This window comes from Lolium rigidum, chromosome 2 (genome assembly GCF_022539505.1).
Source record: "Lolium rigidum isolate FL_2022 chromosome 2, APGP_CSIRO_Lrig_0.1, whole genome shotgun sequence".
Taxonomy (NCBI): domain Eukaryota; kingdom Viridiplantae; phylum Streptophyta; class Magnoliopsida; order Poales; family Poaceae; genus Lolium; species Lolium rigidum.
Window position 1 is genome coordinate 230,095,056 of NC_061509.1, and position 15,000 is coordinate 230,110,055.

A 15,000-nucleotide genomic window follows, 5' to 3' on the forward strand; every position below is an offset into this window, starting at 1 on the left:
GCACGTAGGTTTGTAGAGGAAGAGGTGCGCAGGGAGGCTCGTGAAGCGGAAAGGAAGAGACTAAGGGAAAGAGCTGCTGAGGCGCAAGTGGCAGAAGAACGCGGCGACAAGTCCGGAAAATGGCCACGGTGGACGCAGGGAAAGTGGTGTGATGTGTCGTACTGGCTATGTATCTTAATTTCAGTTTTAGTTTATCGTTGTATCTTAAATTCCGTTGTAGTGATAAGCCGTATTTTAACTTCACCTGCAATGTATCTTAATTTCAGTTATAGTATTAATGTGAAATGAATTTGCCGCAAAAATGTTGTGTCCGAAATTTTGGCTCAATTGTTTCCCGCCGAAATTCGCCGCCCATTTTTCCCCGCCCAATTTTCCCGCCATTTATTCCCGCCCAAATCTCCCGCCACTTTTTCCCGCCCAATTTTTCCCGCTCACATCTTCCCGCCGAGAGTCATCCCTTCTAGCCTATAACCCCCCCCCCACTGTTTCCTTGTATTTCAGTGTATTCTCTCAACAAGATGGATCCCCCATCTTTTAAACGAATTCATGGCCGAACATCTTCTAGATACTGCCCGTTATGTGATGAGGGAGAGTAAGGTAGAGACATTCGAGGAGTTCATCAGTAGCGACGCCTTGCTCCGTAAGGTGGGTAGGAAATTTGAGACTTGGTCTTATGGATATCCAGTCAAGAAGATGCCTGCTCGCAGCCCACGGGAAATAAGGTGTGAGCTTATTGATGGCGTGTATTTCACACGTTCGTTGGGCAACCCCAAGAGGAAGGTATGATGCGCACAGCAACAAGTTTTCCCTCAGAAAGAAACCAAGGTTTATCGAACCAGGAGGAGCCAAGAAGCACGTTGAAGGTTGATGGCGGCGGGATGTAGTGCGGCGCAACACCGGAGATTCCGGCGCCAACGTGGAACCCGCACAACACAACCAAAGTACTTTGCCCCAACGAAACAGATGAGGTTGTCAATCTCACCGGCTTGCTGTAACAAAGTATTAACCGTATTGTGTGGAAGATGATTGTTTGCGAGAGAAAATAGTAAAAACAAGTATTGCAAGCAGATTTGTATTTCAGTATTAAAGAATGGACCGGGGTCCACAGTTCACTAGAGGTGTCTCTCCCATAAGATAAAAGCATGTTGGGTGAACAAATTACAGTCGGGCAATTGACAAATAGAGAGGGCATAACAATGCACATACATGACATGATAAGTATAGTGAGATTTAATTGGGCATTACGACAAAGTACATAGACCGCCATCCAACCGCATCTATGCCTAAAAAGTCCACCTTCAGAGTTATCATCCGAACCCCTCCAGTATTAAGTTGCTAACAACAGACAATTGCATTAAGTATGGTGCGTAATGTAATCAACAACTACATCCTCGGACATAGAGCCAATGTTTTATCCCTAGTGGCAACAAGACAACACAACCTTAGAACTTTCTCATCATCGTCCCGGTGTCAATGCAGGCATGAACCCACTATCGAGCATAAATACTCCCTCTTGGAGTTAAAAGTAAAAACTTGGCCGAGCCTCTACTAGAAACGGAGAGCATGCAAGATTATAAACAACACATATGTAATAACTTGATAATTAACATGACATAGTATTCTCTATCCATCGGATCCCGACAAACACAACATATAGAATTACGGATAGATGATCTTGATCATGTTAGGCAGCTCACAAGATCCAACAATGAAGCACAATGAGGAGAAGACAACCATCTAGCTACTGCTATGGACCCATAGTCCAGGGGTGAACTACTCACTCGTCACTCCGGAGGCGACCATGGCGGTGTAGAGTCCTCCGGGAGATGATTCCCCTGTCCGGCAGGGTGCCGGAGGCGATCTCCTGGATCCCCCGAGATGGGATCGGCGGCGGCGGCGTCTCGCAAGGTTTTCCGTATCGTGGCTCTCGGCACCGGGGGTTTCGTCACGGAGGCTTTAAGTAGGCGGAAGGGCAAGTCAAGAGGCGGCACGGGGGCCCACACCATAGGCCGGCGCGGCCGGGGGTGGGGCCGCGCCGCCCTAGGGTTTGGCCACCCCGTGGCCCCTCTTCGTCTCGTCTTCGGACTTCCGGAAGCTTCGTGGAAAAATAGGCCCCCGGGCTTTGATTTCGTCCAATTCCGAGAATATTTCCTTACTAGGATTTCTGAAACCAAAAACAGCGAGAAAACAAGAATCGGCACTTCGGCATCTTGTTAATAGGTTAGTTCCGTAAAATGCACGAATATGACATAAAGTGTGCATAAAACATGTAGGTATCATCAATAATATGGCATAGAACATAAGAAATTATCGATACGTCGGAGACGTATCAAGCATCCCCAAGCTTAGTTCCGCTCGTCCCGAGCGAGTAAAACGATAACAAAGATAATTTCTGGAGTGACATGCCATCATAAACTTGATCATACTATTTGTAAAGCATATGTAGTGAATGCAGCGATCAAAACAATGTATATGACATGGGTAAACAAGCTGAATCATAAAGCAAAGACTTTTCATGAATAGCACTTCAAGACAAGCATCAATAAGTCTTGCATAAGAGTTAACTCATAAAGTAATAATTCAAAGTAAAGGTATTGAAGCAACACAAAGGAAGATGAAGTTTCAGCGGTTGCTTTCAACTTATAACATGTATATCTCATGGATAATTGTCAATGCAAAGCAATATAACAAATGCAATATGCAAATATGTAAGAATCAATGCACAGCTTCACACAAGTGTTTGCTTCTTGAGATGGAGAGAAATAGGTGAACTGACTCAACAATGAAAGTAAAAGAATGGTCCTCCATAGAGGAAAGCATCGATTGCTATATTTGTGCTAGAGCTTTGATTTTGAAAACATGAAACAATTTTGTCAACGGTAGTAATAAAGCATATGCATCATGTAAATTATATCTTATAAGTTGCAAGCCTCATGCATAGTGTACCAATAGTGCCCGCACCTTGTCCTAATTAGCTTGGACTACCTGGATTATCACCGCAATACATATGCTTTAACCAAGTTTCACAAAGGGGTACCTCTATGCCGCCTGTACAAAGGTCTAAGGAGAAAGCTCGCATTTGGATTTCTCGCTTTTGATTATTCTCAACTTAGACATCCATACCGGGACAACATAGACAACAGATAATGGACTCCTCTTTTAATGCTTTAAGCATTTGACAACAATTAATTCTTTTCTCATTAGAGATTTGAGGATGTTTGTCCAAAACTGAAACTTCCACCATGGATCATGGCTTTAGTTAGCGGCCCAATGTTCTTCTCTCACAATATGCATGCACAAACCATTCAACTCGGTGGTAGATCGCCCTTACTTCAGACAAGACGAAACATGCATAGCAACTCACATGAAATTCAACAATGAGTTGATGGCGTTCCCCGTAAACATGGTTATCGCACAACAAGCAACTTAATAAGAGATAAAGTGCATAATTACATATTCAATACCACAATAGTTTTTAAGCTATTTGTCCCATGAGCTATATATTGCAAAAGTGAATGATGAAATTTTAAAGGTAGCACTCAAGCAATTTACTTTGGAATGGCGGATAAATACCATGTAGTAGGTAGGTATGGTGGACACAAATGGCATAGTGATTGGCTCAAGTATTTTGGATGCATGAGAAGTATTCCCTCTCGATACAAGGTTTAGGCTAGCAAGGCTATTTGAAACAAACACAAGGATGAACGGTACAGCAAAACTCACATAAAAGACATATTGAAAACATTATAAGACTCTACACCGTCTTCCTTGTTGTTCAAACTCAATACTAGAAATTATCTAGACCTTAGAGAAACCAAATATGCAAACCAAATTTTAGCATGCTCTATGTATTTCTTCATTAGTGGGTGCAAAGCATATGATGCAAGAGCTTAAACATGAGCACAACAATTGCCAAGTATCAAATTATCCAAGACATTTTAGAGTTACTACATGTATCATTTTCCAATTCCAACCATATAACAATTTAACGAAGAAGAAACTTCGCCATGAATACTATGAGTAGAACCTAAGGACATATTTGTCCATATGCAACAGCGGAGCGTGTCTCTCTCTCATAAAGTGAATGCTAGGATCCATTTTATTCAAACAAAACAAAAAACAAAAACAAACCGACGCTCCAAGCAAAGTACATAAGATGTGGCCGAATAAAAATATAGTTTCAGGGGAGGAACCTGATAATGTTGTCGATGAAGAAGGGGATGCCTTGGGCATCCCCAAGCTTAGACGCTTGAGTCTTCTTAATATATGCAGGGGTGAACCACCGGGGCATCCCCAAGCTTAGATCTTTCACTCTCCTTAATCATATTGCATCATACTCCTCTCTTGATCCTTGAAAACTTCCTCCACACCAAACTCGAAACAACTCATTAGAGGGTTAGTGCATAATAAAAATTCACATGTTCAGAGGTGACACAATCATTCTTAACACTTCTGGACATTGCATAAAGCTACTGGACATTAGTGGATCAAAGAAATTCATCCAACATAGCAAAAGAGGCAATGCGAAATAAAAGACAGAATCTGTCAAAACAGAACAGTCCGTAAAGATGGATTTTATTAGGCCACCAGACTTGCTCAAACGAAAATGCTCAAATTGAATGAAAGTTGCGTACATATCTGAGGATCATGCTCGTAAATTGGCGTAATTTTCTGAGCTACCTACAGGGAGATAGACCCAGATTCGTGACAGCAAAGAATTCTGGAACTGCGCAGTAATCCAAATCTAGTACTTACTTTTCTATCAAAGACTTTACTTGGCACAATAAAACATAAAACTAAGATAAGGAGATGTTGCTACAGTAGTAAACAACTTCCAAGACACAAATATAAAACAAAAATACTGGAGTAAAAACATGGGTTGTCTCCCATAAGCGCTTTTCTTTAACGCCTTTCAGCTAGGCGCGAAAGTGTAACTCAAGTAACATCGAGAGATGAAGCATCAACATCATAATTTGTTCTAATAATAGAATCATAAGGTACCTTCATTCTCTTTCTAGGGAAGTGTTCCATACCTTTCTTGAGAGGAAATTGATATTTAATATTACCTTCCTTCATATCAATAGTGGCACCAACGGTTCGAAGAAAAGGTCTTCCCAATATAATGGGGCAAGATGCATTGCATTCAATATCCAAGACAACAAAATCAACGGGGACAAGGTTATTGTTAACCATAATATGAACATTATCAACTTTCCCCAAAGGTTTATTTTTAGCATTATCAGCGAGATTAACATCGAAATAACAATTCTTCAATGGTGGCAAGTCAAGCATATCATAGACTTTTTTAGGCATAACAGAAATACTTGCACCAAGATCACATAAAGCATTACAATCAAAGTCTTTGATTCTCATTTTAATGATGGGCTCCCAACCATCCTCTAGCTTTCTAGGAATAGAAGTTTCAAGTTTTAGTTTCTCTTCTCTAGCTTTTACGAGAGCATTTGTAATATGTTTTGTGAAAGCCAAATTTATAGCGCTAGCATTGGGACTCTTAGCAAGTTTTTGCAAGAACTTTATAACTTCAGAGATGTAGCAATCATCAAAATCTAAATCATTACAATCTAAAGCAATGGGGAGACGTGTGAGGGCTGATCTCTCGGCCACCTGATGTCATCATCCAGTTTAATTTGTCTCCGTCGGCTGGTAATCCTGTGTTAAATGTGTTAGTACTAGAAGGTTTCATCCTGTGTTGTTTCCCTTCGTCTTAGATTTGTTTCCCGCCGATGTTGCCGTAGATGGATGGAGCTGGAGTAGGCGAGGTCGATCGATGGCGAGTTGGAGGGGCGCGCGGCGTCGTGATGCCTTGGATCGGTCAGTCCATCCCTTTCCTTTCTTTCTCTAGTGTGACGACACATGCGCGTTTTTTTCATTCCGCGAGGGGATTAGTTTAGGCTAAACACATCGTTACCCGCGATGAGAGGAGAGGAGATGAGATGAGATGTGGGAGGGCTGATCTCTCGGCCACCTGATCGATGTCATCATCCAATTTGTCTCCGCCGGCTGGTAATCCTGTGTTAGTACTAGAAGGTTTCATCCCATGTACGTAGTTTCCATCCGTCTTAGATTTGTTTACGGATGTTGCCTTTCCTTTTTTTAAATCGGCAGGCGGGGCTGCTGCGGCGGATCGGAGGTACAGCGGCGGGGGCTGGAGCTAGGCGTGGATGAAGGAAGGTTTTGGACGGCCGGGTAAGCCGTCATCTTTGTCTGTGGCCGATTTTTTCTTTCCCTTTGCTTTGTTGGATTAGATCCATGGAGGCAGGGTCCATCGCGAGTTGGAGGGAATAAAAGATGGGATCGATCGAGCGAGAGGGCACGAGCCAGGCTGGCAGGTTGTTACCCGCGAGGGGATGTCTTCGCTTTCTGGTCGATCGATCGCGAGTTGGAGGCGCGGCGTCGTGATCCCTTTCGCTTTCTGCCTTGCGCGGTCACCGCGTCGCTGCAGACCGCTCGCTCGCGCGAATCGCCTCACTCCTCTCTGCGCTACAACCGCCACGACGATGCTACGCGCGCTGGAGGAGATGCTCCGCTCATGATCTGCAGCCTCATTTGCATCCGCGATCTTCCTTGGCTGAGGCTGCCGGGGTCGTCCCATCCCATGGGTCGTTTCCCTCGGCTCCATGGTATTCCGGCTGAACTGATATTCCGGCTGTTTATGAATGATCCAGTTGTAGAATGGTAATACCAACTACCTCCATTTCGAAAAGAAAATGGTGCACAAAGTGCCGCGATTATATTCGTTCGTTCAGACATGCTTTCATATAGTCATATAGACAATATTCGATACCAAATCCCATGATTGAACTCTCCGTTTTCCCAACGCCGGCTTTCATATAGACATGCAATTTTCGTCCGTTCAAGAAACGCCGGGCAGCTCTCTCCTCGTCGCCCCGCTTGCCGTTTCGCTCTTCGCCGAGGAGCTAAAGGTCCCCGGCCGCCACCGTACGTCATGGACCCATCCTCAGAGATCGAGTACGACATGCCCGGTTTCCTGCGTGTGCACAAGAGCGGCCTCGTCGAGCGGCTGGCCGGCACCAACACCGTGCCGCCCTCCCCCTCCGGGGACCCCACCAACGGCGTCGCTTCCAAGGACGTTCTCCTAGACACCGCCGCCAACATCTCTGTCCGCCTCTACCTCCCCGCTGCGGCCACGTTGGAGCCCGGCAAGAAGCTTCCCATGGTCGTTTTCTTCCACGGCGGCGCATTCTTTACCCACAGCACCGCCTCCCCTATCTACCACAGGTACGCCGCCGCGGTCCCCGCCATCGTCGTTTCCGTCGAGTACCGCCTCGCCCCGGAGCACCCTCTCCCAGCGGCGTACGATGACGCCTTCGCGGCCCTCGAGGCGGTCGTCACCGCATGCCGCCCGGATGGCGCCGAGCCCTGGCTCGCCACGCACGGCGACGCCTCCCGCGTCGTTCTTGCCGGCGACAGCGTCGGCGCCAACATTGCGCATAATACGGCGATAAGGCTGCGGAAGGAACGCATCGAGGGCTACGGCGACAAGGTCAGTGGCATCGCGCTCATGCATTCCTACTTCTGGGGGACAGAACTGGTTGGCGGCGAGGTTGCCCAGCGCGGCAACATGGAGCGCACGCTGGATCTGGCCTCCAGCGGTAGGTTCGGCCCCCGCCACCCGTGCATCAACCCGGCGGCGTCGCCGGAGGATTGGAGGCAGATCGGGTGCGGCCGCGTGCTGGTTACCACCGCAGAACGCTGCTTGTTCGTGGAGAGGTCGCGCGCGTACGCGGATGGTATCAAGGCGTGCGGGTGGGACGGCGAGCTCGAGTTCTACGAAGCCAAGGGCGAGGTGCACACCTACTTCTTGTTCAAGCCCGACTGCGAGAATGCCCTCAAGGAGCTCGCCGTCGTGGCCGATTTCGTCAGGCGCTCGTGAGCTTCTCTTTACTGCTTGTTCATCCGGTGATTGACTGTAATAAAAGGAAGTGACAATTTCTTTGGACGGTTGACACAGAAGGAAGTGGTGATTTCTGATGTTGCATCGTAACTTCTAAACTTCATAATCAAGTGCTACATGGAAATAAATAGAGGTATTAGCATCCTAGGTACACCAACTTGTCTAGGAGGAGCAAATTTATACAACAACTTGCAAAAGTGATTGTTGTACTGCACAAACTTGCATTGGGGGAGCAAATAGGTACAAATGCAAATCACAAGTTGACATGTGGCATTGAAAATTTTACAAAATGAACCATGTATGTTATTCTTTTGAACTTGAGACCCTGAGATGCCTTACACACAGGTGAAGGTCTCACCTGTAAGTGGCTTGCAGAAATAATTGAAAACTAAGTGCCCTTGTGAGGATTTGAACTCACGGACCAAACAACACAGCAAGCACTCGCACATAGCACTACACCACATACAACTTTATGACATTTATTGGACATTACCCTATTTATATTCAAAGCGTGAATACATGTTCCAGCACAACCTAACGTAGATGACGTGGCTGGGACTGCGGGGCGTCCCGACCTTCGATGATGAGCCCACTCGTGTTCGAAACAGAGAAGAGTGGTCGTAGCAAGAGAGAGATCATATGCTGATATTTTGTTATATCTTTCGCTGAGATCTGTCATTGGTTCATGAAATTTTGCTAGTGAGTTGCCTTGATTTGTCTTGGTACCGAAGTTAGTTAGACCTAGTACTAAGCATGTACCTAACCGTGTTGGTGGTCGTTGGCAGATCTGTGCAGTGGCTGACTGTACGCTAATGTAGCTGTGTAGATGGTGTTTTTCAGTGTAGTCTCTCGTCGACATCATTTTGCTTTTTTAACTTGTATATTTCCAGGTTAAAAGCATATCTTGTCATCAATGCATGTTGGCCGTTATTTCTTACATCTTGAGATGCCGCTTTGTTAGTAGCGCAAAGTAATCACTTTGTTGTTTTACTTTGCTAGTGTATAACCATACTATATAGATCCTAACTCGGGAGGGTTCTGAAGCTCTTCCCGGCACCCTGCCGGAGAGGGAGATCATGACCGGAGGCCTCTACATCGCCATGTCCGCCTCCGAAGTGATGCATGAGTAGTTCATCTCTGGACTACGGGTCCATAGCAGTAGCTAGATGGTTGTCTTCTCCAATTTATGCTTCATGTTTAGATCTTGTGAGCTGCCTATCATGATCAAGATCATCTTTATGTAATGTTACATGTTGTGTTTGTCGGGATTCGATGAATATTGAATACTATGGTTGATATTGATTATATACTTGTCATATGTTATTTGTGATCTTGCATGCTCTCCGTTGCTAGTAGATGCTCTGGCCAAGTATGTGCTTGTGACTCCAAGAGGGAGTATTTATGCTCGATAGTGAGTTCATGCCTCTAGTAATCTGGGAAAGTGATAATAACTTGTAAGGTTGTAGATGTGCTATTGCTACTAGGAAGAAAACAACAATGATTTGTCTAAGGATAATTCTATTGTTTACTTTACACACTTTTCTTAATGCAATAATCTGTTGCTTGCAACTTAATACTGAAAGGGGTGCGAACGCTAACCGGAAGGTGGATTATTAGTCATAGACGCAGTTGGATTACGGTCTATGTATCATGTTGTAATGCGCAAATGAATCTCATAGTAATCATCTTATCATGTATGGTCTTTATTCTGTCAATTGCCCAGCTGTAATTTGTTCATCCAGCATGTTATTTATCTTTATGGAGAGACACCTCTAGTGAACTGTGGACCTCGATCCTTTCTTTTACACTGATAAATTCATCTACTGCAAACACTTTTTCTGTTTACTTACTACAAGCATTGTTCTCTTTATTTCACTGCAAACAAACATCTATTTCCACACTATACGGTTAATACTTTGTTTTAAGTAAAACCGGTGAGATTGACAACCTCATTGTAAGTTGGGGAAAAGTATTTTGGTTGTGTTGTATGCAGGTTCCACATTGTTGCTGACCTTCAGAAGTGATTTCTTTCTTCTACTGATCGATTAAACCTTGTTTTTTTACTGAGAAAAAACTTGCTACTGTGCTTATTATACCTTCCTGTTGTGGTTCCCCAACGGCATGCTCTGCACTCATCAGTGGCGCATCTCATATGCGCCACATAATTCTATTTTGGTGCGATACTGCTAAGCTATTTTCTACTAATGTGGGGACGAGGAATCAAGATTGCATCTAGCTGATCCATTGAGGACACTGGCAGTCAATGCTTTGATGCTAGTTGGTGATGGGGAGCGCTTCAAGATCATAGAAAGGGAGTAGGTTCTTGTCACTAATAACGCTCTGTAGATGTCTCATGTTGGTCAGAAGGGAGCTGGTCTAAGATGTAAAAGAACAGTTTATGTTTTTTCAAGTGTTGGCGGGTATGCCTTTCTGGGGGCTACACTCTGAGTTCCCTGGGTGTTTAATTTTTTTTTAGAAACACCTGAATGATGTAATATGGTTTCATGCAATGGAGCCGAGGTGATGCCTTTTTCATCTGAAAAATTGTTTTAATCTGCGAAACACTTCATCGGATGTACTACCGTGTCCTAAAATAAGTACTGTATCTCACTTTTACCTAGATACTGATGTATCTAGATTTATTTTAGTTGTAGGCACTGGCGGATCTGCGGCTACCTAAGGGGTGCACAGGACACCCCTTATAAAAAAATTCTTTGCAAAATAGCATTTTTTCATTACACATGCTCCTCCCAAAAAAGTTTTAAATCTGTTTCTGGCACCCTCTAGGCACTCTGGTTGCAAAAGTTCTAGCTCCGCCACTGGTTGTAGGTATAGAAGAGGTTGGAAATTTTATTTTTAAATGGATTGAGTACTATATTTAGCCATATTACATTATACGAGATATATACCGGCAATCAAATCTCTTTGGCAGGATATCAGATGTCCCATGTTGGAAGTTGCTTGCATGTGTTAGAGATATATTTGGTACATGTATATTTGGTAATATATGATCTCTTGCCTTATCTCTAGGATAGCCTTCTTGGAATCCAAATTTGTACTCCTATATATATACTCGCTCGAGGGCTCAATACAATATCCATCATATTTCGCCAATATCTCTCCCTATATCGTTCTACAACATGTTCTTAAAAAAAAGGACCGACAAATAACAAAATTAAAATGATTTTGTGCATGTGTACCAACTCTTCATGCGTACCGACTCTTCTGAATGATCCAGTTGTAGAAGGTAATACCAACTACCTCCATTTCGAAAAGAAAATGGTGCACAAACTGCCGCGATTATATTCGTTCGTTCAGACAGGCTTTCCTAAAGTCATATAGACAATATTCGATACCAAATGCCATTATTGAACTCTCCGTTTTCCTAACGCCGGCTTTATTCGTCCGTTCAAGAAGCGCGGGCAGCTCTCTCCTCGTCGCCGCGCTTGCCGTTTCGCTCTTCGCCGCGGAGCTAAAGGTCCCCGCCCGCCACCGTACGTCATGGACCCATCCTCAGAGATCGACTACGAGATGCCCGGTTTCCTGCGTGTGCACAAGAGCGGCCTCGTCGAGCGGCTGGCCGGCACCGACACCGTGCCGCCCTCCCCCTCCGGGGACCCCGCCAACGGCGTCGCTTCCAAGGACGTTCTCCTACACACCGCCGCCAACATCTCCGTCCGCCTCTACCTCCCTGCCGCGGCCACGTCGGAGCCCGGCAAGCAGCTTCCCGTGGTCGTTTTCTTCCACGGCGGCGCATTCTTTACCCACAGCACCGCCTCCCCTATCTACCACAGGTACGCCGCCTCCCTTGCCGCCGCGGTCCCCGCCATCGTCGTTTCCGTCGAGTACCGCCTCGCCCCGGAGCACCCTCTCCCGGCGGCGTACGACGACGCCTTCGCGGCCCTCCAGGCGGTCGTCACCGCATGCCGCCCGGATGGCGCCGAGCCCTGGCTCGCCACGCACGGCGACGCCTCCCGCGTCGTTCTTGCCGGCGACAGCGTTGGCGCCAACATTGCGCATAATACGGCGATAAGGCTGCGGAAGGAACGCATCGAGGGTTACGGCGACAAGGTCAGTGGCATCGCGCTCATGCATTCCTACTTCTGGGGGACAGAACTGGTTGGCGGCGAGGTTGCCCACTGCGGCAACATGGAGCGCACGCTGGATCTGGCCTCCGGCGGTAGGTTCGGCCCCCGCCACCCGTACATCAACCCGGCGGCGTCGCCGGAGGATTGGAGGCAGATCGGGTGCGGCCGCGTGCTGGTTACCACCGCAGAACGCTGCTTGTTCGTGGAGAGGTCGCGCGCGTACGCGGATGGTATCAAGGCGTGCGGGTGGGACGGCGAGCTCGAGTTCTACGAAGCCAAGGGCGAGGTGCACACCTACTTCTTGTTCAAGCCCGACTGCGAGAATGCCCTCAAGGAGCTCGCCGTCGTGGCCGATTTCGTCAGGCGCTCGTGAGATTCTCTTTACTGCTTGTTCATCCGGTGACTGACTGTAATAAAAGGAAGTGACAATTTCTTTGGAAGGTTGACACAGAAGGAAGTGGTGATTTCTGATGTTGCATCGTAACTTCTAAACTTCATAATCAAGTGCTACATGGAAATAAATAGAGGTATTATCATCCTAGGTACACCAACTTGTCTAGGAGGAGCAAATTTATACAACAACTTGCAAAAGTGATTGTTGTAGTCAATGTTCAGGAAATCGGTAATCGTTAACTGCTCGGTCGGCTTGAGTTTGAGGATTAATCGGAAATCGGCCTATTAACTGATTTAATCGGTCGACTATTAATCGGTGAGTTTTTTTTCCAAAAGTATAGGTTTCCGGCATAAAATATCATATATTGAACAAGTACAACTTTAAACTTCCAAAAGACCACAAAAGTAATATTTGACAGAAATATTAACTTGAATGTTTGAAGTGTGAACGTGCCATGTTTGAAGCGAACTGTGACATGCAAATGATTGGCCGAACCTACAGCCACACATGCAAAATGAATGGCCGAAACTAGGCAGCCATGTAACAAATAAAGCTAGAACAACATCACGGCTGTACATATTGAGCTATGTGCTGCTTCATCCTATTGACCCCTCGGGACATCTCTTTTCCACACAACTTGCATTTGACTCTTTGAAAATCATCCGGATCAAACAATATTGCGAACTCCCGTATCATCTGAATTCCTCTTAAGGGCTTGGGAACTTGCCACCTCTGTAGCACTAGAAGCAGCCATCTACAAAAGAAAATTGGCAGCAGCCACATCATTTGTTGTAAAATTGTCAACAATTTAACATAAAACGCCATGCTTCTACAAAAATTAAATTGACATCAGCCATATACTTACAACATTTCTTACAAATAAAATGTGCAGTCGTATCACTACTACCTCCCTCCCCTTGTTTAAAAACTGGCAATTAGCAAAGTAATATAGTAGCTTCACACTTGATCAGAGAAGGACAAGAAATGGACCTCATGATTGGCTTGACTAGATTCGAGAGGCTTCATGAGAAGGACAAGAAATGGTTTAACATAGAATACTAGTTTAACATAGGCTGACTAGTTTAACACTTCATCAGAGAAGGATCACCACATACGTACTTGGCTAGGTTGGACTGGATTCGGGAGGCTTCAAGAGGCTTCAACCGTGCAGGTAGCTGGATGGAGCGAGCAAGAAATCTGATACGGAGAATCCCGATTGAGAATAAATCTGACCGAGAGACTGGAGTGCGGCTGGGTGAAGAACCAGGCCTCGCGCGCTCCTGGACAGCGCGACGCGGCGAGGAGAGGCAATGGCCGCCTGGACTCCTGCCCCTTGGAGATGGCGACGGGAGGTGCCGGATGCTCCCGCCGGAGGCGATAAATAGGGCGGCCGGTTGTTGAATCAAAGCAGCAAAGGCGGAGAAATTTAGGCGAGCGTGCGCAGCGTTTACCAAGGCGACTGCGGGAGGCGGTGGGTCGGGCGGAGGGCCACTTTTTGACGCTTGGGCTGTACCGTTTAACCGGGTATATCCCGATTAATCGCTTGTCAGACCGATTACACGGATCTGGCGAGTAATCCATCCGATTTGATTTAATCTACAAGGTCACCCAGCGAGCAACGATTAAACGGGCGATTAAACGTCTACTCGGGCGATTTTTTGAACATTGGTTGTAGTGCACATACTTGCATTGGGGGAGCAAATAGGTACAAATGCAAATCACAAGGTGACATGTGGCATTGAAAATTTTACAAAATGAACCATGTATGTTATTCTTTTGAACTTGAGACCCTGAGATGCCTTACACACAGGTGAAGGCCTCACCTGTAAGTGGCTTGCAGAAATAATTAAAAACTAAGTGGGCTTGTGAGGATTCGAACTCACGGACCAAACAACACACCAAGAACTCGCACATAGCACTAAATCACATACAACTTTATGCTATTTATTGGACATTACCCTCTTTATATTCAAAGCGTGAATACATGTTCCAGCACAACATAACGTAGACGACGTGGCTGGGACTGCGGGGCGTCCCGGCCTCCGATGATGAGCCCACTCGTGTTCGAAACAGAGAAGAGTGGTCGTAGCCAACCATCCGCGCAAGTGCAGCATCAACAAAACTGCTTGAGCTCTCCGGGCCATACGATAATGTTCTCTTCGTTGAGGTACACGCCTGCATTGCACGCCGTCACGGCGTGCTCTGCTCTCGATTTAGTACATAAAATTTTATAGGAAACGACATTTTTCCAAGTCACAACAATTGTCATTCTTTTCTGAAATTTTCTGTGCGGACATAGAATGTGCGGATGTACACATAAAAAAATTCCAATGTTTTTTGGATATCTTAAAATATATTTTATTTATAACCGATTCATCCACACCTATGAGCCAAAAAAATCCAATGTTCTTTTTTTCAATATGCATTGTTTCCACGTTTCAAATCCGTACTGGCAGCTCTTGTGTTTATGCTTCCACGGTATCTTACTGAAAAGCTATTATGAACAGTGAACCGCTGCAAGTTTACCCTTCGGCATTACTCCTATAATAAGACTGCTCATAGTAGGAGTAACATAGCTAGTA

General features: G+C 45.7%; 2 protein-coding genes across 2 annotated transcripts; both read left to right on the plus strand.

Moving 5' to 3' along the window:
* Nucleotides 1-546: 546 nt before the first annotated feature.
* Nucleotides 547-7,915, plus strand: LOC124690640 (probable carboxylesterase 12). Its single transcript, XM_047223999.1, has 2 exons — nt 547-722; nt 6,856-7,915. Exons 1-2 carry the CDS (start codon nt 547-549, stop codon nt 7,913-7,915), a joined length of 1,236 nt encoding a protein of 411 aa, XP_047079955.1.
* A 351-nt stretch (nt 7,916-8,266) lies between these two features.
* LOC124690641 (probable carboxylesterase 12) lies at nt 8,267-12,397 on the plus strand. Its single transcript, XM_047224000.1, has 2 exons — nt 8,267-8,296; nt 11,351-12,397. The coding sequence occupies exons 1-2, from the start codon at nt 8,267-8,269 to the stop codon at nt 12,395-12,397; spliced, it is 1,077 nt and encodes a 358-aa protein (XP_047079956.1).
* Nucleotides 12,398-15,000: the final 2,603 nt, after the last annotated feature.